Source organism: Salvelinus alpinus, chromosome 9 (genome assembly GCF_045679555.1).
Source record: "Salvelinus alpinus chromosome 9, SLU_Salpinus.1, whole genome shotgun sequence".
In the NCBI taxonomy this organism is placed as follows: domain Eukaryota; kingdom Metazoa; phylum Chordata; class Actinopteri; order Salmoniformes; family Salmonidae; genus Salvelinus; species Salvelinus alpinus.
Genome location: NC_092094.1, coordinates 86,223,189 through 86,250,938, shown reverse-complemented (window position 1 = coordinate 86,250,938; position 27,750 = coordinate 86,223,189). Strand labels below are relative to the sequence as shown.

Sequence of the window (27,750 nt, the reverse complement as noted above, 5' to 3'; positions counted from 1 at the left end):
GCAACCCGTCAAGAGCCTGGGTAGATGGTACAACGAAAGCCTCCGAGATAAAGATCAAGTGCAGCAAGTAAGACAGGACATCGCCGACGGACTTGAGAACATCAACAAGACCCTACTGCCTGGGAAGCTCAAGCTTTGGTGCCTACAGTTTGGACTTCTCCCCCGGGTAATGTGGCCACTCACCGTCTATGAGGTCCCAATAACAACAGTGGAGAAGATGGAGCGAACCATTACCTCATACGTGAAGAAATGGCTGGGTGTCCCACGATGCCTGAGTAACATCGGCCTCTATGGCAAAGGGGTCCTTGAACTACCACTTACAAGTCTAACGGAGGAGTACAAGTGCTCTAAAGTAAGACTTCAGATGACATTGAAGGACTCCAAAGACCAGACCATTAGCAAGGCTGCACCTCCCCTACAAACTGGAAGGAAATGGACATCATCCAAGGCTGTGCAGCAAGCAACATCAGCCCTGAGACACCAAGACATTGTGGGGAATATCCAGCATGGAAGAGGAGGCTTTGGCCTGGCAGCAAGCAAACCAACGTTCCATAAGGCAACAACATCTGAACGCAGGAAGCTGGTGGTCGAGGAGGTGCGCAGACAGGAGGAGACTGCAAGAAGTGCAAAGGCTGTCTCTCTTGCTAAACAAGGGCAATGGACGCGGTGGGAAGGCCTGGAGAGGAGAAAGATCAACTGGAGTGAGCTTTGGCAAATGGAGGCAAGCAACATCAGCTTCATCATAAGAGCTGTTTATGATGTGCTTCCATCACCAAAAAACCTACATCAATGGTATGGCGAGGACCCGACCTGCCCCCTCTGCCCAGCTCCAGCGACTCTCAGGCATATAATGACAGGTTGCAAGACCAGCCTCTCACAAGGCCGCTACACCTGGAGGCACAATCAGGTCCTCAAGAGCCTGGCTGCAGCACTTGAGACCAAGAGGAGTGCAACCAATTCATTACCTCCAAAAACAAGCAATCCCGTCAAAACAACAACATTCATCCGGGAGGGACAGAAAAGGCCCAAGCATCCTCCTACAAAGCCAGAAACTGGACACCTAGGCATGGCCCGGGACTGGAAGATGCTTGTCGATATTGGCCAGCAACTCATTTTTCCACCTGAGATTGCTTCTACCAACCTTAGGCCAGACATGGTACTCTGGTCCCCTTCACGAAAGGCTGTGTACATCATAGAGCTCACAGTCCCGTGGGAAAACTCTGTTGAAGAGGCCTACGAGCGTAAGAAACTGCGTTACACAGAGTTGGCAGCAGACGCAACTCAGCGTGGCTGGAATGCAAAAGTCTGGCCAGTTGAAGTGGGATGCAGAGGATTCGTGGCTTCTTCCACCATCAGGTTGCTGAAAGAACTTGGAATCCATGGACAGGCTCTGCGGCAGACCGTCAGAGCAGTTTCTCAAGCAGCTGAAAGAGGCAGCCAGTGGATCTGGATCAAACGGAAGGACCCTTGCTGGGCTATAATTTCATGACCCCCCCACCCCCACCTGAGAACCCAATTCAGATCCCTCCAACTTGAGGAGGACATATGAGGTATGCGGTCAGCTGTAGGGCTGGCTCAGGGAAGAGGACGCCCCTGCCTTGCATAGTCCTGTGGGAAATCTTAATTGGGCATGGGACACAAGCTAAGGCTTGATCACCCTTTAGCTGGCCACCTTTGATGAGGGTGTTTAGTAATTAAAGGCCGAAACACCCACTGATTCGAAGGCACACTACTGAGGATGTGTCCCAAAATTGACATCTTAACCCAGTCTAAGAAATAAACCTCCCATGCCACTCTGTCAACATCACGGCAAATCTCATGTGAGTGCATACCATCTATTGGCACAATGGACAGTTTTTAACATCTCGTCCCGTGTTTTATGATTCTGTAAAAAAGTAATTTTTCCAAAAATTGTTGACAGACAGATTATTTTACTTCTAATTCACTGTATCACAATTCCAGTGGGTCAGAAGTTTACATACTCTAAGTTGACTTTGCCTTTAAACAGCTTGGAAAATTCCATAAAATTATGTCATGGCTTTAGAAGCTTCTGATAGGCTAATTGACATAATTTGAGTCAATTTGAGGTGTACCTGTGGATGTATTTCAAGGCCTACCTTCAAACTCAGTGCCTCTTTGCTTGACATCATGGGAAAATCAAAAGAAATTTGCCAAAAAAAGAATGTGTAGACCTCCACAAGTCTGGTTCATCCTTGGGAGCAATTTCCAAATGCCTGAAGGTACCACGTTCATCTGTACAAACAATAGTAAGCAAGTATAAACACCATAGGACCACGCAGCCGTCATACCGCTTAGGAAGGAAACGCCTTCTGTCTCCTAGGGATGAACGTACTTTGGTGCGAAAGGTGCAAATCAATCCCAGAACAACAGCAAAGGACCTTGTGAAGATGCTGGAGGAAACCGGTACAAAAGTATCTATATCCACAGTAAAACGAGTCCTGTATCGACATAAAATGAAAGGCTACTCAGCAAGGAAGAAGCCACTGCTGCAAAACCGCCATAAAAAAGCCAGACTACGGTTTGCAACTGTACATGGGGACAAAGATCGTACTTTTTGGTGAAATGTCCTCTGGTCTGATGAAACAAAAATAGAACTGTTTAGCCTTAATGACTTTAGCCTTGTGGAAGGCTACCTGAAATGTTTGACCCAAGTGAAACAATTTAGAGGCAATGCTACCAAATACTACAACATTTCACATTCTTAAAATAAAGTGGTGATCATAATGGACCTAAGACAGGGAATTTTTGCTAGGATTAAATGTCAGGAATTGTGGAAAAAACTGAGTTTAAATGTATTTGGCTAAGGTGTATGTAAACTTCCGACTTCAACTATATGTAAGAATGCTGTTCATCGACTACAGCTCAGAATTTAATGCCATAGTACCCTCCAAACTCGTTATTCAGCTTGAGACCCTGGGTCTCGACTCCGCCCTGTGCAACTGGTTCCTGGACTTTCTGATGGGACGCCCCCAGGTGGTGAGGGTAGGAAACAACATCTCCACCCCGCTGATCCTCAACACTGGGGCCCCACAAGGTTGCATTCTCAACCCTCTCCTGTACTCCCTGTTCACCCATGACTGCGTGGCCATGCACGCCTCCAATTCAATCATCAAGTTTGCAGACGACACTTGATTACCAACAACGTCGAGATGGCCTACAGGGAGGAGGTGAGGGCCCTCGGAGTGTGGTGTCAGTAAAATAACCTCACATTCAACATCACAACCATTTCGCTACACTCGCATTAACATTTGCTAACCATGTGTATGTGAAAAATAAAATTTGATTTGATTTAGAGCAACAAAGCACAGCTCAACAGGGTTCACTCCAAACATGATGCTCCTTGGAGGAGAAGTAACAGAACCCATTGCCCTGTGGCAGGTTTGCCACCTCATCATGAGCACGCCAAGACCCCTCCACAGTATGTGGCAGAGCTACGAGACAGATTGGAACTTGCTCACCAGATTGCAAGGGAAGCGCTGGGTCAGTCTGTGGAGCGTGTCAAAAAACAGTATGACAAGTATATCGCAAGGACACACTACAACGTTGGTGACACAGTATAGTACTTAATTAAAGGAACAAGCGGGTGCGGGACAAAGTTAGTAAGTTCCTACCATCCTATGAGGGTCCTTACTTCATACTGGGACAGCTGGACGACTTGGTTTACCAGATTCAAAAGAGCCCGAGAACAAAGGTGAAGGTTATTCATCATGACAAACTCGAGCCGTACAACTCCCGCACGACTCTAGACAACAGTTGGGTGTTCACACACGCCGAAGCGTGGCAACCTGCAGAGGTCTTGTCACCTGATCTGGATGCAGGCCTCCATGATTCTGATCTGGATCTACCCAACCTGTTCATGGACGAACAAAACAGTGACAATGGTAGTGAGAAGAACGCAGAGCTTGCTTCTGATACCACTTCTTTTGTGAGTGGGTCTGCGACACCAGATGGAGTTCAGTCAAGTGGGGTCAGTCAAGTAATGCAACAAGGCCAAACATGGACTGTTACTCACCCTGCTTTGGATCAGACTCCCACAGGGAGACCAGAGGAACAAAAAACCGGTTAGGTGATTGGGTGTTGATGATGAACTGAATGGTTCCATACAAACTGTTCTGGGAGGTAAAAAAGGGCATTTACTTATTGCTGCATTATTATTGTTAAAAAATGTAAAATTCAATATATTAAAAAAACACACTGAAGTAGGCGGGACTGTAAATTGTGACAGTTAGATATTCTATGCATTGAGACGTGGGCCATTTATGCTTTGGGAACTACTTTATTTTGTATGGGAAGAAAGCCAGGTATTTTTGTAAACGGAAAGTAACATTCTTGAAATAGAACAGTGTTAACCTTTTTACTTTTTCAGGAGAGATAAATTGGGGTCCTGCATTCACACTGGAACTACACAATGTACTACTGCTAGGTACTGGAACCACTGACTTGCCTTTTTCTCTAGGTATCCTCCTCTTAAACCAACAGCCCTTGTATGCTGCTACCCACCGCTCCATGTGCTTTTTGGCAATTAGGGAATATGGACTGTATAGACTATTTGCTCCGTCAAGTGAAGTTATTACTGAACAGGACAAGTTCAGGGAACTTTGTGGACTGAAAAGAAGAAGAAGAAAAAAAATCAAGATCCCAAAGGGGTAACATGTCTAATGTCCATATAACTGAAATGAAAACCATTGGGTGTTGTGCCTTTGTATGAGTGTTGGAGTGGTGTTAGGTCTAATCACCATCCAGAGTGTGGGTAGTGTTGGTAAAGTGGGGGTATAGCTTTAAAACACCGAAGTGCATTATGGGTAACGTAGTAAGTTCACTTTGGTTTTGGATGCATTATGGGTAACGTAGTAAGTTCACTTCGGTTTTGGATGCAATTGTGTGTGATATGGATATAGCCCGAACTGTGAGCCCACTATATTATTTTGTCTTTTGGACTACCTCAAATGATGGAAAAGTTTTAATAAAAGTTAACTACTTCAGTGGAATTCCAGACTAACTTGTCATTAGCAGCGGATAAGATCCCCAGATGTGACAATTACCCCAGAACATCTGTAAATTGCTCTGGCCCTGGAGCTAGCAAGTGAAGGCTCCCCTGAGCCGTCCCGACTACGGTCTGGAGGAACAGCAGGAAAGGTAACGCAGGTCTTCCTGTGAAGAGCCAGGTCAATATTGTGTACTGCAGGCTGAGGAAGCTGAAGGCCCACGGCTTGGAGAGCGCTAGGGAAGGGGCTGTGTTCTGGCCTAACCACTGGAGAGTCAAGCTGTGCACCTGCGTCAGTTGCAAGGTGGGCCAGTAAAGATGCTTCTCTCTTGAGATTGTGTGTTTTGCCATGATTTATTCAAAGCACAGTGCAGCCACTGTTGTTTTTAGCTATTTGATGTGGAACAGATTGCTGTAGCTAACCGTTTCATTGGGTTGTATGAGGTAGCAATAGACTACGGGCTCTTCAGCACATTGTAGTCTCAGCCCTTTGGATTGGATAAAGGTGGAGAGCTGTTTCCATTGAATATGTGTTGTCATTTCTGCTCAGAGGGCCTGCTGGATGAGTCAGACACTGTCCTGGCCTGTGAGAACCGAGGCACTATAGAGCAAGGAACTGCTAGTCTCAACAGTCTGCTTATGTCAGGCCTGAGTACTCTGGACAGCATTCAGCAACTGGAGATTGTTTAACTTAAGGATGGGGACCATCTTTTTCATGTATTTGTTTGGCAGCTATTAACTGTAGATGTAACCTAACACAGGGTTTATACCATTTGATGAACCAGATTGATGAAAGTAATTGTTGTTCCTACTATCTCTGAGTTTATTGAGATGGAGACTGAACTGATGGCTTTCCTACAGCAGATTGCTGATGAAGGAAAGGTGAGGTGCTGTATGTTTATTGTTTACTGAGGACAAAATGTCTGGTGATAGTTCCAGAATATTTCCAATAATTCTGAGAGCACATAAACACAGCATAAGAAACCAAAATCTATGAGCAGCAGTCCACACTGCAGGTTACTTGACACGTCAGCACTGAATGATTGAATGTATATAATTGATTTGCTTGGGCCCAAACAGTAGCTGAAAAGTAAAACAAGTACTGCAGACCTACTACTTTGGTCGTTCATCTCTAATCTCCATTGAACCACTCCTCCCCTCTCCCTCTCAGGTCATCACAGCAGAAGCCATCCACCAATTCTTTGGGGAGCTGATGAAGAGGCGACAGATGAACAGCTGATGTCATTCTGCCCCACGGTGTCCTGTTGTTTACTTGTGAAATGTTGTAATGTTACTTTGGGTTCATAGCAAAACAGTTCTGTCCACCAAACACCTTCTGCTTTAAATAACAGTGCTGCTATAAAATATGCTGTTACTGAGGTTTATGAAGTTGAAAGTTTTGCCAAAAAAGTTGTTCTCGAATGGTTCTCCATGGATTTCAAATGGCGTTCCATGTCTTATGAGAAGCTGAAGTACCATGCAAGTAGCATTCTGTTAGCAGGCTTGGAGAGATGCTGATGGAATCTAGTCATTTTAGTCATGGACTTACTGTTATTTGGTCAATTATGTCCAAGTTGTCATTAGAATTTCATAATGTGACACCTGATGAGGATGCACTGCCATTCATATTGAAACAGATCCAGTATGTGTCCATTTAATGTTGTCACTAGCATTCCTGTTAATTAAACATTTGAATAGTTCATCCAGCATACTCCGTGATGTGATTATGTGGCTAGTGTAAAATACTTTTTACCCCTTTTTCTCGCTAATTTCGTGATATCCACTTGGTAGTTACAGTCTTGTCCCATCGCTGCAACTCCTGTATGGACTCGGGAAAGACGAAGGTCGAAAGCAATACGTCCTCCGAAACACGACCCTGCGAAGTCGCACTGCTTCTTGAACCAGAAAGTACTTCTTAGATGCCTGACTCATTGTTATTCTAGGTTGAACTCAATGACTTAACACAGTCTAGAATTATATTGAAGCAGTTTATTTCAAAGATGCCCAAGTTCATCACTGTTATGCACCTTTTGAGGTAACAGTAGAAAAATAGAACCAGTGAAACTAAATACAACTTAGTACAGGAATCTACAGAAGTGTTTATATAGATCAAACAAGTACAAAGTACCTGTTCAATTATAAAGTTCTCAACAAATAACTAATCACAGTTCCAGAGGGTTCAATTTCAAAGGTACCAAAAAACCCACTATGTAAACAAATAATTAGCTATATGAGTTTTACAAAGGACTATTTGATGCAGGTTGGTAAGCTTGTAGAAAAGGCTTGCATAGGATATCAGTCACTTCTCCAACAAAAGCCCAGTTTCTGGCAGGGGAAGGCACTGACAGCAAAGAGCAAAAAGAGAATGTGGAGGCTTTTTATTCAAAGGGAACACTGTCCTGGAAAATAAAGCAACTAACCAACATGAACATGAGGAATCTGAAGTTTGGAATTCTTCCCCCAAAGCAAACTGGATGGAAAAAAACATGTTTCTGCCCTGCAACTTCATTACTACATGGCAGAGTGAATATCTACAGATCATCTACATGTTCCTGCGCTAATTTAAAAATCCTGTGCTAGATTTAAAAATAAAATGTATAAAATCTACACAATTGTGGTATTCTCACAAATAACAATATTAGACAATTTCCATAAAACAAAACATTAAAGAACAAAAATTTGAGTCTGATTATTCTTTCTAGGTGAAATGTGGTTCTAAACAGCTTCACACTGTAGTCCTCCACAGCTACAAAACAGCTGAATAATTAATCTAAAGCCACTAAAATGTAATAACAAGGATTTCTGTTGTACAGTATATCAAATTATTATTTACAGGCAATGCTCAGGATTTCTGAATGGTAGAATGCAGGTGATGGAGGCCATACAATTTTATTTACTAAAGAATGATTTAGGTGTTCTGGATCCCTTTTGTTCTAAATTAATTTGTTCATATTCCCTCCTGCTCCCATGTGAAATGGATTGTTCCTACAGTGCAATGTTGCATCTTTATGTATCATGGGTTTGTCAGTTTGTCATAGGAGAGACAGGTGTGGCTGATCTTACAGGCTCTGATGTGTGCACTTTGGTTTCTGTAGCAACAGGCCCGATAGCTCTCATTCAGTATGCCATAATCTCTGATGGCAGAGAGAGAGAAAGAGCATGTCTTTGCAGGTCCAGGATTGGCCAAAAGGTGGCGTGATGGTGGTCACGTAGTGCATGGGAACAACCAAAATGAACATTAGACAGAGTACATTGGAATGGAGTGTGTGTGTGTAGAGAGGGTGTACAGAAGAGTCACACTGACAACTAGGAGAGCCAGTGGTGGCATCACGCTTGTGATGAATCCCGTTTGGTCACTTCAAAATGTGGATTAAGGCTTCTAATTGTTAATTCCATTGAAAGAGCAAGGTGGTTTCAAGCATATTGGCCATACCATTCTATGGTCGGTCACTGGTTAATCATCTCAGAGCCTCGTGTTGATATGTAAATACAGACCTGATTAAAGATGGATACTGAGTCTACAGTACTGACACTGTTTAAACAGTTGCCTGGGAGTACGAAACCACACACACGTTCTGCTGAATACAAACATCTCCTGACTAGCGCGTTCAATCACACACCACTGTACAACAGTTGCCATGGCACCCTTATCTTTCCCAGTGTACCCCAGTCATCAACCTATGCACTCACCCTCCTCTCTCATTCTGAAAACCCTAGGCTCATGCTTTTGTGAGAATATAAAAGCCAGAGACTGTGCAGAAGCAGCACTGGTGAGTTCTGGACACAAACAATAACCCAGAAGACAACCGCGGTATCCAGAGAGAACAATGACAGCCTCCACAGACCTACTTCCCGTCTGATCCACTTCCTGCCTGATCCGAACCAGCCAGAGCCTAGTACTCATCACCAGGAAGGGGAAATCAAATGTAACCAATCAGGTGAGGTACGTACTGGAGGAATGCTACAGGAAGAGAGAGGAAATACAAATGAGAGGAGCAAGAAAATACAGACATGTTTTTACATAACTTTATCATGAAGATAACGCTGTTTTGAGCTATGTGCTGGTGTTCACTAGTTTATACTGAGATCCTATGTATATATCTCCCAGGTAAAGTATATGCTGATGACTACAGTCCTTATGTATATCACATGTCCTCAGCACATATTTCAGCTATATTACACAATTGTTACGATCATAACACATTGCTGTTATGATCGTAATGATATGATCTTCATTCCTGACTCCCACATCTAAGAGGTTACAACACACCTCTGTGTGCAACAAGGCTCAAGGAAAATAGGCAAAACACCTCCTAAACAGTACTGCTGGAATGATATTGTAAAACTGCAGCACTGAGGTTGGCTTCGGCAAGCTTCAATTCAACAGTCTCACTGCAACACTACAGTCACTGCTGTTTCTCTAACCTACAGACTAGATGCCGCTAGTCTGTAACAATCAGAGGAGACGTGAGGTGAAGACAGTACTATGTCATAAAGGGAGGGCTGGAGGAGGTGGGATATTTACACACACAATATATAAATAGAAATCATTAGCCAACCCTTCACACACTCATTAGTGCTCTGATGTCCATGACTGGAGGTCATTTCCCCCACCTTTCCCTTTAGACAACTCAACCCCCACTCCTCCCCATGGGTTAAAGTGCTGACTTCTTGTAAGGGTAGTCAGGCTTGTTAGGCGACCTGCGGTCTCTGTTAGCCTCCTCGCTAACACTATTTCTATGAGGCTGCTGGGCCCCTGACCCTGTGGACTCGCCAGTAATCTCCTGGGGTTCACTGTGGGCCGACGGCCTCTCCTCATACCCTTCTAGGTTTCCACTAGCGGAGCCCCACAAGTGGCCAAGGCCGTGAGTGAGGTCAGTCTCATTGTTTGATTGTCCTCTGGGGACATGTCCTGCCTTGGCATGGGAACCAGAGGGATTAGCCAGAGCTCCATCCTGCCGCTGGGGGGGCAGGCCCAGCACGTCCAAGTGCAGGGGGTCAGAGCGTGCCTCAACTGTCCATCCCTGAGTGTCAGACACGTAGGAGGGAGGGAGGCTGCTGGACGGGCTGTGGCTGTAGAGGTCTGGCCCTGCGAAGGGAGGAGCCAGGGGGTGGCTGGAGGTCGGGGTGGCTGGTCGGCAGGAGAAGTCGTAGAGGTCAGGGAACTCTGCCTGGGCCTCCAGCTTTGGCTCTGGAGCGTGCCTCTTACAGGAGTGCGCGTGGCCATGGCTGAGGCGAGTTGAGGGACAGGGTCCGGGGGGGAGGTGTGGGGTCAGGGTGGGGCCATGAGGGTGAGGGTTGTGACCGTCCCTGTTCCCCATACGGTGCTCCCTCAGGGTCATGACAGAGACGCCCAGAGCGATGTCAGGCATGAACTCCCTCATCACAGGCTCTATGCTCACCTGGAGAAACAAAAAGAAGCACACAAACACAGCTAGTTAGAGCTATACATGACCACAGCACAATACACTTCTACAGCTACACTGACCAAATGCAATCCACACACACAGCATGACATGTGGACCTTCACCTGTGGTTCTGCGAGCAGGGCTCGACCCATGGCCTGGGGTTTGGTGCAGTCTGGAGGTGGAGGCCTGGGGGCAGAGGGGTAGTCAGGGCTACCATGCTTGGCTGAGGCGTGGAGCTGGGTGCGGTTACAGGGGTAGGAGAAGGAGCGGGTGGGGGGTGGGATGGACACACGGGGCCTCCATGCCCCCTTCAGCTGGGCACGGCTGGGAGTGGCAGGGGGGTGGTATGGGGGTGGAGGGGGAGGCAGCGGGGGGTGAAACCCAGCCAGGCCCTCCAGGTCTGAGAACATGCTGTCCATCGCTGGGCTGCTGTTGACCCGAAAATATCCTGTCTGGCGCAGGGCCAGAACCGGACTCTCGTCTCCAAAACGCTCCTCTGGGAAGAACTTGAAGGGGTTCTGAGAATAAACAAAATAATTTGCATTGGCATCTAAATGGTCTACAACTACAATGCATACAAGTCATCAGCATAGTACACCAAGTCTATCAGTCTATAGCCTGGTTACTTTCTCAGACCTGGTCCTCACCTGCAGTAGCTCAGTAGCCCCGTCCGCCAGGCCAAACTCCCTCAATACACGCAGCTGCAGCTCATAGCTGACAGTGGCCCCCTCGCCACAGTTGAGGGCGTAGGCCCTCTGGACCTGGTCTGTGTGCCTCAGCTCCTGCAGCCTCCGGATCATCTCCTTCACCACCGCCAGACTGGGTACTGACAGGACACACACACACAGAGGATTAGTGGACCATGTCAATGTTACTAATATGTTATACAAAATGGCTTCCTTATTGGCACCAGTCTTCTCCTTTAACCTGGGATCTCATTTGCCACCACGGACGGGACGGTGGACTGGTTGTTGGCCATCTGCTGATGGTTGATCATGTGACAGCACTGTGGCACGGCATTGTTGACCATGTAGAGGGTGTCAGGCACGTTGGACATGCGCACCAAACGCAGACGCACCAGATCTGTCTGCTCCACCATCATCTCATCCAGCACAGACTGAGGGGAGAAGGAGACGGGTTAGGAGTCTGTACGACCTCGGCCTGACCCAAACCCTCAGAGATGAGATCGAACAGAGATAACCTGCACTGCTAATCGTCATTAACCCCTCGATGCTGAGTGTCCTACCTTGGCTTCCTCTACATAGGGAGAGAAGAGACGGGGCCGCACGTAGATGCCAGCGTTCTTCTGTCGCAACCAAGAATTGGCCTTGCCCCCATCTGTTGTGGGCAGCATGTCCGATGGAGGGGTGCTGATCAGACCCCTCTTCGTCTGTGGACGGGAAGATGAGGGGGGTGATTTAAAGAGAACACAAAAGAACACACCTAGAGGGACAGGTCAGTCAACATGATAGATAGATTGATTGCACTTTATGTATTGGCAGCAGAAACTGTATTGAAGCCAACATATGATGAATCATCCATGACTACTGACCGCGTCAGAGAGGACGTCGCTGTTGGCAGGGAGGATGTGCTCGGTGCGGATGAAGGGCAGCAGCGGGGACAGGATCTCCTTCAGTTCTTCCACATCCAGGTCCTTCCTCTTCACCCCCCGCTTGTTCACACTGTGGGCCGTCCCACTCAGCACGTTGGGCTCTGGGAAAAGAAACCAGACGCAAAAAACACACAGTTCGTAGTTCATTCTATGGTTAGGACGGCCAACATACACACTACACTCATTATTGTTTTATGATACAGTATTTTCAGTTGGGTTCAGAGCTACACATAAACAAAATACTGCAATCTACAATTGAGGTGCTTCTTTTATAGCCTTTTAGAGCGTATTTTCCCAGAGCCATTAGGGGGCCTGCTCTGAGGGTAATTATGGAGTGTATTATCTTACCCCTGTCTGCCATTCTCTTAATAAGCTGCTGCTCGCCCCACTTAACAACGTACTTGAGAATGTCCTGCTCACTCGCCTGTGAAAGGGAGAGAGGAGGGCAGGGGTGAAAGAGAAGAAGATTGGGGGATGGTGATAGGAAAGGAAAAGAGTAAGGACAGGGTTAAACATTGCAGTGAGGATGCTTGCATATGTGGTTGATGTTGTGACATGGTGTAGTTGTGGCTGAGTGTTGTATTTGTCTGGTTGGATTACAGCGTTTCACCTCAGCCGTCCTGTGTGATACCCAGGGAGTTTGGCACAGCAGAGCAGAACAGAGCTCAGCTTCAATTAGAGTCCATCCTTGAAGGCAATGCCTCCAGGGAATGTTCTCACTCTGTCTGTGCTTATGCATCTGCGTGCGTGTTGCCACTTCACTAAATCATTTTATCAAACCAATCATACCCTAGCTGCCTCGCAAATTTACGTGAAAACTGGATGGTTGAAAATACATTAAAAAGTTGTTTCTTATTTTGTCAGCCATTATAATCAAAGCACTGACTACAAATGAGCCATTTGGACATTCAAATCAAAGCACAGTCTACAAATGGGTAATTTAGACATAACATAATTGGTAAATGCATTCAGTCCAATCACACAGACAGCGGTGGTCACCTGCAGGTAGTCTGACTGGATGGCGGTGAGCAGGTGCTCCTTGCTAAGCTCGTAGAGAACGTCAGAGGTCACGACCTGGCTGAACTCCTCACACAGGAAGTGCAGGGCCTGGCGGTAGACCCACTTGGAGCCGTAAGGCTGAGAGCTCCACTTCAGGATGGGGACCAGAGAGTCCAGGGCCAGGCTCTCCACCACGATGTCCTCACAGCCTGGGAGAGGAGACAGGAACACACACCACAGTGGTTAGATACCTCAGTCTAACACTCATATCACCGAGTGAACAGCCTCTTTAATAGCCTGGTTGTCCAGTCAGTTTGTGCTTCAACCAACTCCTCTCTGTGGCTACAGCACGTACAATATGGGCCCAGGCTAAATGTTTTATATCTATTGTATGGGAAGTCATACTCTGTTAGAATGGTGGTAAGAGTTTTAATGGGTGATTTAATTGAACCATAAATATCCCGCAATACAGTCACACAGCGGTCACTTCTGGAACCATTCAGATGGCTGCAGTAGTTCCCCTCCTATTTACCACCACGGGGAGTACTCCCCTTCCCCTCGGCTCCCTGCACCACAACCCCTCCCTGCGTTTTCTAAATCAGAGCACATACTAGAACAGCAGGCAGTGTTTTAACTCTGTTACACACAACCCCACAGAAATGCCTTTGATACCTTCATGTGTTTCAGTCACTCTACCTCCCATTCACCACACCAAGTAAACACAGCAGCCAGGGGGAAGAATGCTGCGCAGACACACACATCGTATAAGCACACATGCATGTGTGCACATCCGCACACACAAAAAAAACATGGACAAACGCACACACACTCTCGTGCACATGCAAACACACACAAATGAATCAAAAACTAATAAGAAGTGGCAGAAGGTTAATGAATTAGGTACCTGATATACTGTAGCTATTTGAACAAATCTGGGGTGAAATGGAATTTCAGAAATGGCTATAGTGGTAGTCATTGTAGCAATTGTAATCGAGATACAAGTAGAATAAACATCAAACAATCAAATTATATTAACGTAGATAGGAAACTAGTACATGTCCACAAGGGCACATCAATAATTTGGCTTTCTTTTTGACAGTCAACACAGTGGAAATGATACCAGGCAGTGTGATGTCAGTGATAGAGCCACACCGTGTGCCAGAGATACTGGTCTGCTTTAAAGTGGCCCCTGCCCAGCCCTGACCCTGCTGGCTGTGTATGGGGCTTGTGGAGCCGAGCAGCCTGCCCTGCCCTGGGAATAGCTGGGTTATGAGCTTTAGTACCAGCGCTCCTATGGGACTCTTATCTGTGGGCTGTGTGAGATCTTGGTGTCCATATCACCAACAAACTATTATGGTCCAAACACACCAAGACAGTTGTGAAGAGGGAACAATGACGCCTTTTCACCCTCAGGAGACTGAAAAGATTTGGCATGGGTCCTTAGATCCTCAAAAAGTTCTACAGCTGCACCATCGAGAGCATCCTGACTGGTTGCATCACTGCCTGGTATGGCAACTGCTCGGCCTCTGACCGCAAGGCACTACAGAGGGTAGTGCGTACAGCCCAGTAAATCACTGGGGCCAAGGTTCCTGCCATCCAGGACCTCTAAACCAGGCGGCGTCAGAGGAAGGCCATAAAAATGGTCAAAGACTCCAGCCACCCTAGTCATAGACTGTTCTCTCCACTACCGCACAACAGCTTAACAGCTTCTACTTCTAAGCCATAAGACTCCTGAACAGCTAATCAAATGGCTACCCAGACTATTTGCATCCCCCCCCCCACCCCCATTTTTACACTGCTGCTACTCTGTTTATTATCCATGCAATCACTTTACCTTTACGTACATGTACATATTACCTCAACTAACCGGTGCCCCCGCACATTGAGTCTGTACCGGTACCCCCTGTATATAGCCTCCATACTGTTATTTTATTGTTGCTCCTAGGGTAGGGGGCAGCATTCGGAATTTTGGATGAAATGCATGCCCAAATTAAACGGCCTGTTTCTCAGGCCCAGAAGATATGATATGCATATAACAGAACTGATTTGGCAGGCGAAAACCTGAGAAAAATCCATTCAGGAAGTAGTTTTTTTTTTGGTTTGTAGTTTTCTATTCAATGCCATTACAGTATCCCTTGACTTAGGACTCAACTTGCCTTGTCTTTAGAAAGTGTTTCAGTCTTGTATTCTGAAAAATGAGGAAGTAAGAGCAGTCTGAATGAGTGGACCCTAAAGTTTCACGGAGCTTTTTCTTGCTCACAACCGAGAGAGTGCGTTTCTTGTTTACATTTTATATTGACGACGTTATTGTCCGGTTGAAATAGTATTGATTATTTAGGCTAAAAACAACCTGAGGTTTGAATATAAACATCGTTTGACATGTTTCTATGAACTTTACGGATACAATTTAGATTTTTTTTGTCTTCCTGTTTTGACTGCGTTTGAGCCTGTGGATTACTGAAGAAAACGCGAACAAAACGGAGGTTTTTGCGTATAAAGAGACTTTATCGAACAAGAGGAACATTTATTGAGTAAATGAATGTCTGCAACCATATGAATATAATCAAAGGTAAGGGATTCATTTTATCTCTGTTTCTAAATTGTGTAACTGTTCTATCTGGCTGGCTACGGTTTGTAATGATTTGTCTTGTGGGCTATGTTCTCATAATCGTAATGTATGCTTTCGCCGTAAAGCATTTAAAAAAATCTGACACCGTGGTTGGATTCACAAGAAGTTAATCTTTAAACCTATGTAAAATATGTTTTGTTTTCTGAATTTTTATAATGAGTATTTCTGTATTTGAATTTGGCGCCCAGCAGTTTCACTGGCTGTTGAAGAGGTGGGACGCTACCGTCTCACGTGCCCAAGAGAGGTTAATTATTTGTTATTTTTCTATTTTAGTTATTTGTTATTATTTATTTTTTTACTACCGTTTATTTTAGTAAATACTTTAACACTTTTTTTTCAAAACGGCATTGTTGGTTATGGGCTTGTATGTAAGCATTTCACTATAAGGTCTACTACACCTGTTGTATTCGGCGCATGTGATAAATACAATTTGATTTGATCTGCTGCACTACCTTTCGCCTTTGAAACTGCTTTGAAAATGCACTCTGGGAAATTGACTCCTGCCCTCTTGCTTTGGCATTTAAAAGGTTTATTTCCCTTCAACTGTCACACACACTTAAACCTACATGTTCGGTCCCTTCCTTTACTTTTATTAGCTAGGCAGAGATTCTAGCAGACCCCCCGTGTTTTAAATGCAGGATGGAAATCGTTAAGAGGACAGATTAAGTTGAAATGTGGACACAGGCATTTTTGCCTTTTTATCTCCCATAAACAGCCTAGAAGAGGGAATGGATTCCACACTTCTCCCTCCCTCCCTCCCTCCCTTCCACTCTCTGTATCCCTCAGTTGTCACTAGTTACCATAGCCACAAAGTAAAAATTGTCTATATTGTAAACATTTATGAAAACAACAATTTGCTTTTGGTTTTAATTTAAGGTTAGAGTTAGGCATAAGGTTAGCAGTGTGGTTAAGGTCAAGATTAGGTTTGAAATCAGATTTTAAGAATAGAAATAGTAGAAATAGGCGGGGTTTAGACATAATTAAGACTTTGTGGCTGTGGTAACTAGTAACGACCGTATCCCTCTCATTTTGTCCTTATCTCTGCATATCTCTGCTCGCACTCTGACCAGGGGTAGACACATAGACAGACACACACACGTTCCTTTTGAAAGGTAAAGATTCCCAATTGGGGACCAGCAGCACATAAAAGCAGACGGCTCTGTTCTCTATTAGCCCATTAGAATTCACAGCACCATTCAGCCTTATAAAGAAAGCTTTGCACTTTTATTATGAGCCGGAGATTAGAATCAGCATTATATGTAATACTAAAGCCATTTCCCCCCTTCCTCCTTCCCCTCCTCTCTCCCTCCACGGGTGGCACTAAGCATTCACTGGAGCCTAGTAGACTGACAAGAATATCAATACAATGAGTGTTATGGCAACCACATCTTTGACACTGCAATAAATGAGGCATTTTGTCTTGCTCTTTTTATTTGGAGCTCTGTGTTTATGGAACACAACATTTCCAGACCCACTTAAACATCAGCCGCACTCAGGACCTGTAAACACTGTGCTGGACTTGAATCATGTCTGATTACTCAAGGACCTAGCTCTTTGCTGTCTCAAATAAAACAAAAAGGAAGGAGGAGAGACTTAAACAGAATGATGGGCTCTGCTCCGACCACCTGAGGTTTAAGTCGAACTTCTAAGTTGACCGATAAGCTGAAGTTCTGCCCAGGAGCAACTGGAAATCCCTCTCTGCTTGGAACACAAGTAGGCCCAAGGCTAACAAAAACACTATTGGACTGATATCTGTGGAGATTCAGTCTCTCTTGGTCCAATTGCATTAGGGTTCACTCACGTCATAGGTCAAGCTCTGCCTGTTAACCAGAGAAATGACTTGATCAGACAGCAATATCACAGACCAAGACTTATCCTTAAAACATAACACAACAGCTGACTGATTCTCTTAATGGAAGGCTGTTAGTCACACACAGGGCCGAGCAACAGCCTCGTAGATGCAACGCCAAGTTTAGATTTAAATTCATATCCCATTCACTACCACTCTTAACACTTTCATATCAGCAAGCAGCTCTGAAGACTAACTTACTAACGTTATTTATTTCCTCCCAAGGTGTGCGGCAGTGTGGTCATTAATCGTATTAATCAATGACTAAAAAACTCACCGCACATGAATTATGATTGTAATGGGCCGTAGGTCTCCACAGATGAGTCATTACTCTCTCTCTGTGTGTGTGTGTGTGTGTGTGTGTGTGTGTGTGTGTGTGTGTGTGTGTGTGTGTGTGTGTGTGTGTGTGTGTGTGTGTGTGTGTGTGTAAAGAGAGAGAGGAAGTAGAGAGAAAATCTGCATTGTGTGCTGAGCCACTCATTATCATCACTCTCACTGTGCTTGAAAGGCTTTTAATGTCAGTTAAGTGAGAGTGTGTAAAAGAGTGAGTGATCTCCTCTGGCTAGGAGGCAGGTAGCCTAGTGGTTAGAGCATTGGGCCAGTAACTGAAAGGTTGCTGGATCGAATCCCTGAGCTGACAAGGTAAAAATCTGTCGTTTTGCCACTGAGCAAGGCAGTTAACCAACCCACTGATCACCGGGCGCCGACGATGTTGTTTAAGGCAGCCCCCCGCATCTCTCTGATTCAGAAGGGTTGGGTTAAATGCGGAAGACACATTTCAGTTAAATGCATTCAGTTGTACAACTAACTAGCTATCCCCTTTTCCCTAATAAGGTTGATAATTGCTGATGGAGAAAGAGGCTGTCAGATTGACCCCTACCTCTAGTGAAAGTGTACCCTGGCCTCAACCAGACGAAGAGGAAGCAGTGAAGTCACATAGAGGAGGAGAAGGAAGAGACTGCCAGATGACAGTGCTCCACCTCAGCCCCTGACATCAGCATACCAAATGTCTCCTGAGATAGCTTGCAGCTACCCAGGTCTCTGACAGGCAGCTGAGGTCACTTAAGGTTGTCACATGGAAATTAAATCATGGGCCTCCCAGCTCATTTGACACTTGGGTGAGCATGCCTTTTTGCGTGTGTGTGCAATCATGTGTGTGTGTGTGTGTGTGTGTGTGTGCAATCATGTGTGTGTGCATGTTAAAAGGTTAGTGTGTCACTGAGAGGAGGATAACTAACACAGGAAAGAGAAAGAAAAAAAGGAATATGGAGAGATGAAAAGCAGGGAAGTAAATAGAGGGCTATAGCACAGACAAAATGAGAGGACCTTGATACTCAACATACACCACAGCCATTCCACACAACATGGGGTTTCATGGGAACTGATGTTGCTTCTCTGTGGGAGAGAGAGGAGATATAAATACCCTGGAGTAGGGGCTTGGAGTAGGGGGAGGGGAGGTTTGAAGGGATGACAGTTTGCCTGGTGCTAAAGCTGCTTTGGCGACCCTGAGAGTGACAACGCAAGGAGGGGGAAGGAGGATCTGGCCAGCTGTGTGTGTGATCCATCTCTTCCACTGTGCCTTCATAACCGGCAAACTGACTGCACTACTCCACTCCCCAACCCCTTATCTATTCTCAAGTTTTCCACGTATTAGTGTTGTGTATTATGTGCAGTGACTTCATTTGTGCTCTATGTTCTTTTAACAGTCACTTTGGGATTTACATGAAAAGCTTTATAAAAATGTTATTGTTACTAACATAATGTGTTTGTTGTCTGACAGATTGAGGTTTTAATCATCCCATTGTCTCTGCCTCTATGGCCCAGTAGTGTCCTGCTTGTGATGCTGCTGGTGACAGTAGTGTGACAGAGACCATTTCCACAATACACTAATCCCTAAATGAATGTAAGACAATCGTTATTGAAATAAAAAACAACTCATATTACAGAGCGGGAGGTAAAGCGTCATATGACACCATTTTATGCTTTGTAGCACCTACAGATGAAACCTTATAGAGTCTTAAAGGAGGTCTGGGTAAGGCCAAAATGTCACAAATGTTCCAACTTCAATTAATTATTTCTTAATTATGCTTTAAGATACAATGTTGTGAAATTCCCCAAAATCATGTTATTTTTCTCTAGTTTTGTGAGGAATCACCCTACACTTTGAGATTTTAATAAAACGTTTTCGAAATAAAAATATGTTATTGTTAATAACATTTTGTGTTTGTTGTCTGACAGATTGAGGTTTTAATCCTCTCCACGGCCCAGTAGTACATCGTTTCCTGTCTGTGATGCTGCCTAGTGACAGTAGTGTGACAGAGGCCACTTTCACAATACACTAATCCCTGTGCCTGTGTGATGGAGTGGGTGGGCAATGGCCATAATCAGGGACTTTACTACTGAATCTGTAACACAGTCAAAACCACACCGATCTCCAAGAGAGGTGGAATGTAGCTGTTGAAGACAGATGGGCAAATGGAATCTTTTCACCCTCAGTCCTCTATATCGATATTTCAAGGTGTATTTTGACGCAAGTTTTTAAAATAATCCAACCTGTCACTCAGCTGTCAGAGAAAGGTGTGAGGGGTCTCTGTTAGCAGCACACCACACATCATCATGACCGCTGCCTAGCGGAGGTGAGAAACAACATACCTCCCATGTGTGACTTAATACATTTCTATTCAACTGAACCTCACAGTCATGAAGAGAGCAACCCCCCCTCAGGTTTAAAACACCATTCTCTCATTGAAATGGGAGGCGATGGTAATAAACTGACAACAGCTCCGCTTTCGTCTCCATCTGACATTCTAGGGAGCTCTGGGGGTCAACTCAGAGTGCTGAGAGTGACAGCAGCCAGAGAGAGGGAGAGCAAAGGAGAGAGGGCAGCTGTCTTGTGATAAATAAAGGAGTGATGGAGCCCTGACAGCAGCGCTGGCTGGCTCTCTGCTCAGCAGAGCTGTGTATCAATAAGACTGTCTGTCACTGGAGACCTCTACAACCCCCTGCCTGGAGCAATCTGTTACTGGGACGGAGGGCAGAGAAACAGTCCTGTTTTTTTCGATTTAAACTGGCCTAACGTCTGCAAATGACAAAAACTTTACCAAAACAAGCAGGGAATTTGAGTTGAGGATATATGGAGAATACAGCCATAGGAATTATAGTATGGGTGGGGATCATATGGCTCTGGATCTGGGCCACGAGCCCATTCAATCTGGCTCGCGGGAGGTTTGAGAAAAAAAACAAGTATACTATACAGTGGGGAGAACAAGTATTTGATACACTGCCGATTTTGCAGGTTTTCCTACTTACAAAGCATGTAGAGGTCTGTAATTTTTATCATAGGTACACTTCAACTATGAGAGACGGAATCTAAAACAAAAATCCAGAAAATCACATTGTATGATTTTTAAGTAATTAATTTGCATTTTATTGCATGACATAAGTATTTGATACATCAGAAAAGCAGAACTTAATATTTGGTACTTAATATTTGGTACAGAAACCTTTGTTTGCAATTACAGAGATCATACGTTTCCTGTAGTTCTTGACTAGGTTTGCACACACTGCAGCAGGGATTTTGGCCCACTCCTCCCTACAGATCTTCTCCAGATCCTTCAGGTTTCGGGGCTGTCGCTGGGCAATACGGAGTTTCAGCTCCCTCCAAAGATTTTCTATTGGGTTCAGGTCTGGAGACTGGCTAGGCCACTCCAGGACCTTGAGATGCTTCTTACGGAGCCACTCCTTAGTTGCCATGGCTGTGTGCTTCGTGTCGTTGTCATGCTGGAAGACCCAGCCACGACCCATCTTCAATGCTCTTACTGAGGGAAGGAGGTTGTTGGCCAAGATCTCGCGATACATGGCCCCATCCATCCTCCCCTCAATACGGTGCAGTCGTCCTGTCCCCTTTGCAGAAAAGCATCCCCAAAGAATGATGTTTCCACCTCCATGCTTCACGGTTGGGATGGTGTTCTTGGGGTTGTACTCATACTTCTTCTTCCTCCAAACACGGCGAGTGGAGTTAGACCAAAAAGCTCTATTTTTGTCTCATCAGACCACATGACCTTCTCCCATTCCTCCTCTGGATCATCCAGATGGTCATTGGCAAACTTCAGACAGGCCTGGACATGCACTGGCTTAAGCAGGGGGACCTTGCGTGCGCTGCAGGATTTTAATCCATGACGGCGTAGTGTGTTACTAATGGTTTTCTTTGAGACTGTGGTCCCAGCTCTCTTCAGGTCATTGACCAGGTCCTGCCGTGTAGTTCTGGGGTGATCCCTCACCTTCCTCATGATCATTGATGCCCCACGAGGTGAAATCTTGCATGGAGCCCCAGACTGAGGGTGATTGACCGTCATCTTGAACTTCTTCCATTTTCTAATAATTGCGCCAACAGTTGTTTCCTTCTCACCAAGCTGCTTGCCTATTGTCCTGTAGCCCATCCCAGCCTTGTGCAGGTCTACAATTTTATCCCTGATGTCCTTACACAGCTCTCTGGTCTTGGCCATTGTGGAGAGGTTGGAATCTGTTTGATTGAGTGTGTGGACAGGTGTCTTTTATACAGGTAACGAGTTCAAACAGGTGCAGTTAATACAGGTAATGAGTGGAGAACAGGAGGGCTTCTTAAAGAAAAACTAACAGGTCTGTGAGAGCCGGAATTCTTACTGGTTGGTAGGTGATCAAATACTTAGGTCATGCAATAAAATGCAAATTAATTATTTAAAAATCATACAATGTGATTTTCTGGATTTTTGTTTTAGATTCCGTCTCTCACAGTTGAAGTGTACCTATGATAAAAATTACAGACCTCTACATGCTTTGTAAGTAGGAAAACCTGCAAAATCGGCAGTGTATCAAATACTTGTTCTCCCCACTGTATATACAGCCCTGTACCGTAAAACTTAAATTAAACGCTAAGTCTCAAATAGCTGCCTGTCCCTTTTAATAGCCGGGTAATGGCACACATTTAATCAAATAAATGCCCGTTTCAAATAAACGGCATGTCTAAATTAATTGTTTACGAGGCTACCATGAATTATCATGAATTATTTTATGAGGTTTAATGTTTTCACCAGTAGGAAACTGTTATCCATTATCCACAGCTGAGAAAAACTAGCTAACTGGCAAGCATAAAAACAGTCAACATCTTCGGAGTACAGGCCCTAGTTTGACTCGCAGTCCCCGTGGTTATACAGTGGGGAGAACAAGTATTTGATACACTGCCGATTTTGCAGGTTTTCCTACTTACAAAGCATGTAGAGGTCTGTAATTTTTATCATAGGTACACTTCAACTATGAGAGACGGAATCTAAAACAAAAATCCAGAAAATCACATTGTATGATTTTTAAGTAATTAATTTGCATTTTATTGCATGACATAAGTATTTGATACATCAGAAAAGCAGAACTTAATATTTGGTACAGAAACCTTTGTTTGCAATTACAGAGATCATACGTTTCCTGTAGTTCTTGACTAGGTTTGCACACACTGCAGCAGGGATTTTGGCCCACTCCTCCCTACAGATCTTCTCCAGATCCTTCAGGTTTCGGGGCTGTCGCTGGGCAATACGGACTTTCAGCTCCCTCCAAAGATTTTCTATTGGGTTCAGGTCTGGAGACTGGCTAGGCCACTCCAGGATCTTGAGATGCTTCTTACGGAGCCACTCCTTAGTTGCCATGGCTGTGTGCTTTGTGTCGTTGTCATGCTGGAAGACCCAGCCACGACCCATCTTCAATGCTCTTACTGAGGGAAGGAGGTTGTTGGCCAAGATCTCGCGATACATGGCCCCATCCATCCTCCCCTCAATACGGTGCAGTCGTCCTGTCCCCTTTGCAGAAAAGCATCCCCAAAGAATGATGTTTCCACCTCCATGCTTCACGGTTGGGATGGTGTTCTTGGGGTTGTACTCATACTTCTTCTTCCTCCAAACACGGCGAGTGGAGTTAGACCAAAAAGCTCTATTTTTGTCTCATCAGACCACATGACCTTCTCCCATTCCTCCTCTGGATCATCCAGATGGTCATTGGCAAACTTCAGACAGGCCTGGACATGCACTGGCTTAAGCAGGGGGACCTTGCGTGCGCTGCAGGATTTTAATCCATGACGGCGTAGTGTGTTACTAATGGTTTTCTTTGAGACTGTGGTCCCAGCTCTCTTCAGGTCATTGACCAGGTCCTGCCGTGTAGTTCTGGGCTGATCCCTCACCTTCCTCATGATCATTGATGCCCCACGAGGTGAAATCTTGCATGGAGCCCCAGACCGAGGGTGATTGACCGTCATCTTGAACTTCTTCCATTTTCTAATAATTGCGCCAACAGTTGTTTCCTTCTCACCAAGCTGCTTGCCTATTGTCCTGTAGCCCATCCCAGCCTTGTGCAGGTCTACAATTTTATCCCTGATGTCCTTACACAGCTCTCTGGTCTTGGCCATTGTGGAGAGGTTGGAATCTGTTTGATTGAGTGTGTGGACAGGTGTCTTTTATACAGGTAACGAGTTCAAACAGGTGCAGTTAATACAGGTAATGAGTGGAGAACAGGAGGGCTTCTTAAAGAAAAACTAACAGGTCTGTGAGAGCCGGAATTCTTACTGGTTGGTAGGTGATCAAATACTTATGTCATGCAATAAAATGCAAATTAATTATTTAAAAATCATACAATGTGATTTTCTGGATTTTTGTTTTAGATTCCGTCTCTCACAGTTGAAGTGTACCTATGATAAAAATGACAGACCTCTACATGCTTTGTAAGTAGGAAAACCTGCAAAATCGGCAGTGTATCAAATACTTGTTCTCCCCACTGTATCTGCGGTGTGGGGGGGTTTAGGGTCATGAAATATTGTGTGGATGAAGGGCAGGTGGGTGGTGGGTGGTGGGCGGGCGGGTTGAATAAAAGAGAAAACAATACCTTACAAAATCCATAAATGTATCATTCTTGTGCAATTTATATCTATAGGCTACATTAATGTTTTTCTTTCATTATCTTTGATTAGTGCATAAGCCTAAGCATTAAGACCTAACTGTACGCGTGCCAAATAGCCTACACGCTAATCGTCAAATGCTTTTGGGAACGGGCAGAAAAAGTCGATACACAGGGGCAATGTCAAAGTTCAATAAGAGAAAATCTGCAAAATGGAGAGTTGAAAATAAAGAGAAGGGACGGCCAGGAAAGTCATGTTTGGGAAAGATTTGGTAAAAGAGGATGATAGTAGTGCCGGCTGTGTTATATGTGATGATTGTGAGGCTCTATACAAATTCCACAGTCACAAGACGAGACTTCAAATAAGCCTATGGCATGTCAAGGGAACTGTAGCCTACTGTTCGGATGGGTTAAATGGAAACTGAAATCTGGACACTGACTGTAGGTCTATAACCTCTCACATAGCAGTAATATTAACTCCTACACAATTAAGTATTTCTTGCAGTAAAATTATAAACCAGATGTAGGTACATTTTTACTTGGGAACAGGAGTGGAGAAATATGATTTCTTTCTTTCAGCATCTTGAGAGAATGTGAATGTGCAGTTAGATACCATCTGTGGGGGTGCTATCTTTATCAAAATCATACAAGCCGATTGTATTTCTACCACATAAAATAGGCATCCAAGCCAAACTGAAATCTGATCAGTTTTCACAGCTTTCTATTTCCTTACAACCGGTCAAACTTATGTAATTTGGACATTTTGCACAGAAAATCTTTCCAGTCTTTTTTTTGTTATTGCATTTCTCCGCGGTCCATAAACGTCTTTGCTCCGTGAAAGAAGCAGAGATGACAGAGACAACTTTACCAATGTCAACTAGATTAAAGCCTTCATTCTATAATTTATGACATTATTCTGGTGAGTAAGGGTTTATTTAGTCTTCTAGGGCAACAGATAATGACAGAGGAGAAGCTGCATGTATCTAATTACAGACATGTTGACTAACAAATAGCCTACCAAAATGTCAGAAATTATATAACAGAAACATATCTAAAGGACCGTCCACACCAAGGACAAGAACCATTTGTAATGCATCAGTGCAACAATGTTATGATCACTGGCCAAAGTGATCACACCAACTCACTCTCTCTCTCCTTATATTTCCCTGACAGTTCCTTTGGCCTAGGCCTATTTTACATTCAGCAATTAGCAAGAGCAAGCGTGCTTCTCTACATGAAAAGGCTATTAGGCCTACTATAAAAAAAGCTACAAATAAATGTCCTATAGCTTTTGCAGCCTAAAGCTTTTCCTGAGATTTCACATGAAGAGGAATAGCGGAGTGGCTTGCGTAGCCTATTATGCACAGGAACAGCTGGATATGTGTAGCTGAAGTAAGAAGGTAAATCATTGTAATTATTTATTTTACTAGGCAAGTCAGTTAAGAACAAATTCTAATTTTCAATTACATTCTAGGAACAGTGGGTTAACTGCCTTGTTCAGGGGCAGAACGATAGATTTTTACCTTGTCAGCTGGGGATTTGATTTTGCAACCTTGTGGTTACTAGTCCAATGCTCTAACCACTAGGCTACCTGCCGCCCTATTATTAGGCTCCTCATTAGCTAAATAGTATAGCTATAAATAGTTACCTGTCAAAGTGCAAGAAAAAAAGTTAAATTATGAAATGGTAGATCTGTACATTCTTCCAGGCAGCAGTCGGGCACGCAAAGCTCCACTATTGATTAGGCCTACGTTGAGACAATAACATTATTCTACCTAGGCTACAACAACACACTGCAATGAGGAAAGTATTATTGTTATCAAGTGAGTACACAATTATTGTCTAGGGCTGTAAACTGCAATGATGTAGGCTCATTTGAATAACTGCTCAAATGTCCTGTTTTGAATGCTTCATGCCAAAAAAACTGCATACAGCCTAGGCCTGATTATGCAACCATATGGATCAGTTTGGTTCTATTCCCGACAGTTTACAAGTTCCAGAACGGTACATTAGCAGGCTACTCATATGGTGTACTTTGATCACACCATCGTGCGCTCTCTCTCCTTTAAAACTCCCCTATTTTACATTCAGCAAGCTGAAATCTCTCCTTGATAGGCTAGTAGTAAATAAACTGCTTGAATTAAATGTACAACAAGCTATTGTAGTCTAGCTTTTCCTGGGACTCCAAGTGTTAGGAGGAATAGCTGTAGCTGAGAAGCAGTGGAGAGGTCAGGTGCGTAATTGCGCAAAGACAACTGTGAAGACAGACTACCCACTAGGCACAGACGTCAGTTCAACTAATGTGAACTCAACTAAGGTGAACTTTTTAAAAAAAGTCACCATGTCACTAGATTTAGATTAAAAGTTAGGTGTAAAAATTACAAAATGCCCTTATGTTGATAACTTTTTGTAAATCCAATCAGTTTTCCACGTTGATTTAATGTCATCACATTGTTTTGGTTGAAATGACTTGGTAACGTCGATTCAACCAGTTTTGCCCAGTTGGTAGAGATGTGTAGCATAAGTTAGAAGTGTATGCAACCCATCATTCATGAGTTAAATATTAGGCCTAATACTGCAGTGAATAGCCTATACCCAATGGATTTACACAGTGAAATAGATATTTTTACATCAGATTATGAAATGACAGGTAGCCTAGGATAGTGTGCTCCCTAGGCTGCGCTCCCAGTCCCCGCAGGCACGCAGCTCGGAAGTCTCCCCAATTGATCCCCAAAAATTATCACACCTAGGCTATAACAACACAATGCAATAATGCATTTTATAAATAATTATATTCTAGGCTGTAAACTACAGTGAATATGCCCTTTCAATATCTGCTAAAAATCCCTGAGTTTTGAATGCATGTTTCATTCCGAAATAATAATAATCTAGTTTTGGCCTGATTAGGCAACCACTTGGATCAGTATTGGGTATTTTCTCAACAGCTAAGGTACAGAAAGGCACATCCTTCTCCCAAGTCGTACTATAATTAATGTGGCCACCAATATGCTCATACATGCCCAGTAATTGAGGCAAGCTTAGCGTGCACTCTGCCTTCTCTTACGCACCTAGACCGCTTCAATAGAACGTGTTTTTGATCGGTTGTCAATATTTTATAGTCGAAGGGACAGGGAAAAAATACAAATCGCTCTGAAAGTGATCCAAACGATACTGTCGTTATCCACTCTTTTTGTAGTTATCGTTGTAGTCTGAACGCTCCTGTTCACTTGAATACATTTATTTTTTGTATTTGTTATAGTGACCGTTATAGTTATCGTCCTTGGTTTGGACGGCCCTTAAAATCCGGCATTAAAAAATTGCACCCCCATCAAAAAA

At 44.3% G+C, this 27,750-nt stretch overlaps 1 protein-coding gene and 1 long non-coding RNA gene across 3 annotated transcripts in view; one reads left to right on the top strand and one right to left on the bottom strand.

Moving 5' to 3' along the window:
- Positions 1-1,511: 1,511 nt before the first annotated feature.
- On the top strand, positions 1,512-6,705 carry LOC139530890 (uncharacterized). The gene is made up of 2 exons (XR_011666147.1): positions 1,512-5,309; positions 6,177-6,705. It is a non-coding gene; the product is annotated as an uncharacterized lncRNA (long non-coding RNA).
- A 269-nt stretch (positions 6,706-6,974) lies between these two features.
- The window catches only part of LOC139530884 (BTB/POZ domain-containing protein 7-like), a 59,654-nt gene continuing 38,878 nt past the window's right edge, over positions 6,975-27,750 (bottom strand). For both annotated transcript variants that reach the window (XM_071327657.1, XM_071327658.1), the window contains exons 4-11: positions 13,025-13,233; positions 12,374-12,449; positions 11,966-12,126; positions 11,660-11,803; positions 11,341-11,530; positions 11,061-11,239; positions 10,536-10,931; positions 6,975-10,407 (exon numbers count right to left, since the gene is read on the bottom strand). In XM_071327657.1, coding sequence (XP_071183758.1) covers positions 9,661-10,407; positions 10,536-10,931; positions 11,061-11,239; positions 11,341-11,530; positions 11,660-11,803; positions 11,966-12,126; positions 12,374-12,449; positions 13,025-13,233 — 2,102 coding nt within the window. In that variant the 3' untranslated portion in view covers positions 6,975-9,660. The remainder of the gene's footprint in view (positions 10,408-10,535; positions 10,932-11,060; positions 11,240-11,340; positions 11,531-11,659; positions 11,804-11,965; positions 12,127-12,373; positions 12,450-13,024; positions 13,234-27,750) is intronic.